General features: G+C 44.7%; 1 protein-coding gene across 1 annotated transcript; it reads right to left on the bottom strand.

Annotated features, from left to right (window-relative positions):
* Positions 1 to 268: 268 nt before the first annotated feature.
* LOC136474339 (uncharacterized) lies at positions 269 to 1,258 on the bottom strand. The gene is made up of 2 exons (XM_066471932.1): positions 996 to 1,258; positions 269 to 864 (listed from the first exon to the last, which is right to left on the bottom strand). Exons 1-2 carry the CDS (start codon positions 1,118 to 1,120, stop codon positions 654 to 656), a joined length of 336 nt encoding a protein of 111 aa, XP_066328029.1. The 5' UTR covers positions 1,121 to 1,258; the 3' UTR covers positions 269 to 653.
* Between the last annotated feature and the right edge of the window lie 3,262 nt (positions 1,259 to 4,520).

The following is a 4,520-nucleotide window of genomic DNA, read 5'->3' as shown; positions in this document are numbered from 1 at the left end:
GCCTAAAATTCAAAATTTGGTGAGAGGAGCAACTGGACAGATAGCAAGCGCGGAATCTACGAGTTGAGGGGGAAATTTATCAAGTAACTGTGTTTAAGAAGTTCAGATACAAAACTAATGGAAGGCTGTGTTTTTTGGATTTTTGCAAAGAAACAAATAAAGAGTTGTTTTAAAGAGCTCTTGGAAATGACCTGTTAGCCTTAGCCGCTAACCGAACGAGCGCCGGCGTCCAGATGCAGACCGGGCACACGAGAAATCAAGGGTCACAGTTGGTCAGATTTTCCAAATATATATGAAAAGGAAAAGAAATATAAAAAAAGACAGCGCTGGTCAAAGAAGCACTCAAAATGGATTGCACTCGGAGGAATAAACAAAGGATACTTTGAACAGCCCCCGCATTGACCGGGTTTTTCTTTTTCCGTTCCCGGATGAATAAAACTAACTACTGGCCTCTACGCAGGGGCTAGTAGATGCCCTGCACCCGCTCCATTTTTTTTACACGACAGAGAAGGCGATTAGAGGAGGTAGACACAGGCTACGTAAGCAAATTAGCTAGGGAATTAGGCTAATCAGCACAATTAAGCTATCAGCCGAATCAATAACCGGGATCAAATCAGCGGACGGAGGCGCGCGCGAGCGATCTGAGTCAGGACTCAGGACGAGTCGAATTTGTAGTACTTGTCGACGGCGGCGACGACGTCCCAGGTGCAGCTGAGCCCCTTGGGAAAGACGACGAGGTCGCCGGCACCGAACTCCACGCACTCGGACGACCCCTTGATGTGCGCCCGCACCTTGCCCTTGAGCAGGTAGCACGTCTGCCGCGCGTCGAACTTCACCGGGAATTTCCCCGGCGGGCAACCCCACCTGCACGCACGGGCACGGCAGCTAGCCATTACATACATACGTCACGGCGATCAAGACCGTAGCGTACCTGAGGCCGGCCGAGAAACCAAGAAACTAATTAACGGACAGTGATCGGCGGCAGCGGTGCTCACTTGGGCCAGGACCTGACGCCGAGCTGCTGCAGGCGCGACTCCGGCGGGTTGCGCTCGACGGCGATGGAGAGGCCGCCGCCAGGAGGGTCGGTGTCCATGCTGTCCGGGTTGGACCCCGAGGCCATGGGCGGGCGTGGTAGCTAGCGCGCTAGAGAGCCTGGAGGAGATCGACGGAGACTGGTAGCTCGGGACAGGCGGAGGAGCAGCAGCAGTTATGGAGAGGCTGTGTAAGTTTGGTAGGCGTTAAGGGTGAAGTGAGGCCTGGATGGACTCCTGATAGTGGGAAGGAGGCTCCGCTACGAGAGCAGTTGGGAGCCAAGGCCTTTTCTCCGCCTGACGCCTGTATTAAACCGGAGCCGGAGAGCAAGAATCCCTTTCTGCTCTCGGTTACAATAATAAAGAGCGTGACAAATATTTTATTCTTTCTTTTGTGCATGTGCCATGTGCACAAGATTTGGGGGCCGTGGACGATATTAGACTTTGAAAAGCTTGATGACATGTGTAGGTAAATCTTTGATAGAAAAACCCACGGTCTATTGTAAATATTCAGATAATAATAAGTAAAAGAACCAAAGTTTGTCCTAACTCAAACTATCTAATAAAGTTTAACTAACTTTATAGATAAAAGTGTTAATAACTAGCACATCAAAGAGATAAATTATGAAACTATATTTTATAATGTATTGAATGATGCTAATTTGATGTTGTAAGTATTAATGTTCTTTTCTATAAGTTTGATCGAACTTGAGATAGTTTGATTTAGGACGAACTTCGTTCTCTCATATTTAAGGATAGAAGGAGTAGATAAAAAGAAAGTTACTCTTCTTGGTATCATTTAATACAACAATAGTAAACTTTCGCAGAAAAGAAAGCAATTTAAAGTGTAACGATTTAAACCCCAAAGTTATTATAGTAAAATGCCAATTGATGTCCGGTGTTGACTACAGTAACAGCGATAGCCACGAAAAAGCAATAGATATATGCTCAAATAACCGGCATCCAACTAACAGTGACGACTGATATTGGCTGTTATGGTTCCTCATTAATGGCGAAAACACCGCGACATTAAGCCGAAGCATAGGATTTTTAAAACATCTATGGAGTGTATTTGTCTGGTGAATCAACATATTCTAGGTGAGGTGATGTATCACGAATCCATTTCTCAAATTTAGTTGAAATAACTTTGTTCTCGTAGTAGTACAATAACTATTAGTTTGTGAAGAATGATGTGATGACCGGTGAAGGATCCATCTGTTCCATTCTGCAAACTAAACAGAGAAGTGAGAAATGAAATAATGATGGACTACCTCGTTCCATAAACCAAATTAAACACCCCACTAAAGAATGGATGTGTATTGTGTGCCACTCTCCCAAGGAACAAATAAGTCAATGAAAAATATAAGCAAATATCTAAAAAACTTCATCCGCAACTTAAGTTGAAAGTCTTCTTGGTCGTCGATGAACTTATTAAAGTCGATTGCTGAAACAGACCTTATATGGCTGAAGTTTTTTATGTCTGCCCCTTTTCTCTGAGTCATGTATTTAAGACCGTTTGGATTATAGGATTTCTAAAGGAAAAGTACAGGAGTCAAGATTTCCTCCATTTTATGTAGGATTCATGACATTTGGAATGTAGGATTGAGCATATCCTTTCCTCTGGAAAGTTTTCATCACCCGTACGTTTTGGAGGAAAGGAAACATCCAGTCTGAGCTAAAGGAATTTCTTCCTGTGGTGTGATGCATTGTTGTCTCACTTGTCTTGGGCTAAGGCTCTGAGCTAGTAAAAAATATTGCCGTGAACTTCCATGATAGCATCGGTGAAAAAGGGGGAAAGAATAAGGAAACAAATTTTATCTATTCTCATCATTTGTGTTCTATCTATGCGCCATACCAAGTTTAGCAAAAAAAACACACATATCATTAGTCCAAACAAACTGAGATTTTTTTTCTACTATTTCATTACTACATTCCAAACACTCATTCTTATAAAATTCTTGTGTTTTTTATATTCCTCTTTTTTTTACCATCCAATTCTTTCCTATTCCTGTATTTTTTCTCTCTCATTTCCTATGTTTTTTATTCCTCTTTTCCAAATAGACTCTAAGAGTGGCATATAGTAGCCTCTCACATTTTATTGGGTGGAGGGGTCTAAATAACGAAAACAAGAACCTTGCTGTCATGCTTGTTCATAGCACAAAATGCATGTGCACTGACCCAGAAAGGATCAAAGTAAAATGACTATCTACACCCCTGAGAAATTAACTAGAAGCAAAGAAACCTCTACACTCAATGGATAAACATTATAGAACGTATTTTCTCGATGCCATAGAATTTTTTTTGTAAAACTGAGGGAGCATGAAATCTCAACTTAGCATGAAATCTCAACTTTCTTGCCTCCATGTTTCACACGGCCGCAGTTATTATATATACTGTAGATGATGTTTTGGGAGCGTAAGGCATGCTTGCTGAGCAGCAGATATTTATCAGCGCATGGCTGGAAGAAAAAAGCCCGAAAGCGACAATCCACTGATCCAGACGAAGGAAATCCACCGACGCGGTCAAACACAAACAACTCATGGGCGCGGACCGAGCCTAGCTCGGGTGGCAAGTGCCCAGGTGTTGAGGTCTTGCCGGAGCAGAATTTTCGGTCTCACACCCATATGGATAATCACGTGGTACTACAATTGAATTACGACGTGCCTATCGTCTATGAGACTTGTGGGGTTTCGGTGATCTTTCAAAGGACGTTTGAGGTGTATAGGTTGTAGTTTCTAGGGATGTGCATATGTGGTGGTGTGAGTGTGTTGTGTTGAGTACAAATACTACAACTTATACACTAGGAGTCCAGGCTAAAAAAAAATACTCATGGGCAAGGGCGACAGTATTAGCCCACGGCCCACGGCCCCCGCGAGCCACGACGAAAGCCACCGTGTCCGTCTCTATCCGTTTCTGTCCCTCCACTGACGTGGACACGGTGGGACCACCGGCTGGGCCGTCCCGCGCGACAAGGATCCCATGTGGCGAAAGACCGTGTGGCCCCTCTCTCGCACAGTAAGGGCCACGCGCGTCGCGACACGTTCAGACGGCACACGCCGGCCCCCCTAGCCTGGCAGGGAGCCTGGGATCGGGAGCGGCCACAGAGCGACGTGACGCCGGCGGAGGGGGCCCGGCAGGCATCCCCTGGTCGCCGTGTCCCCCCGAACATGTGGGGGCGCCAGTGGCCGACCGACGCGTGTCACACCAGGCAGAGGAGGCGGATCTTTCTGCAGCTCCACAATCCGCTTGGAGAGGGCCCGGCAGTGAAAAAATACAGTATGCAGTTTTCACTCTATTTCTAATTTTAATTATTTTTAATATAGATATCTATACCTAATTAATAATAAAGAGGCAAAATTTTTCGGCTAGTTTTTTTCGTCAATCCATTTTTTTTGTCCACCTCTCCTGACTAATGGTAGTAGAGAGTTTCTTACGTGACTTATATGACCCTAGATAGTTAGGATAAATAAATCTTTTCAAGACTTAGGC

The sequence above is a fragment of the Miscanthus floridulus genome, chromosome 8 (genome assembly GCF_019320115.1).
Source record: "Miscanthus floridulus cultivar M001 chromosome 8, ASM1932011v1, whole genome shotgun sequence".
Classification (NCBI taxonomy): Eukaryota; Viridiplantae; Streptophyta; class Magnoliopsida; order Poales; family Poaceae; genus Miscanthus; species Miscanthus floridulus.
The sequence above is the reverse complement of the archived record's forward strand: the minus strand, read 5'-3'. Positions and strand labels throughout refer to the sequence as shown.

Excerpts from the sequence above, each read along its gene's own strand:
- LOC136474339 (XM_066471932.1), bottom strand. The coding sequence starts at position 1,120 with ATGGCCTCGGGGTCCAACCCGGACAGCATGGACACCGACCCTCCTGGC. Across the intron at positions 865-995 it reads GGCGTCAGGTCCTGGCCCAA|GTGGGGTTGCCCGCCGGGGA; the intron begins GTGAGCACCGCT and ends CCGTGCGTGCAG.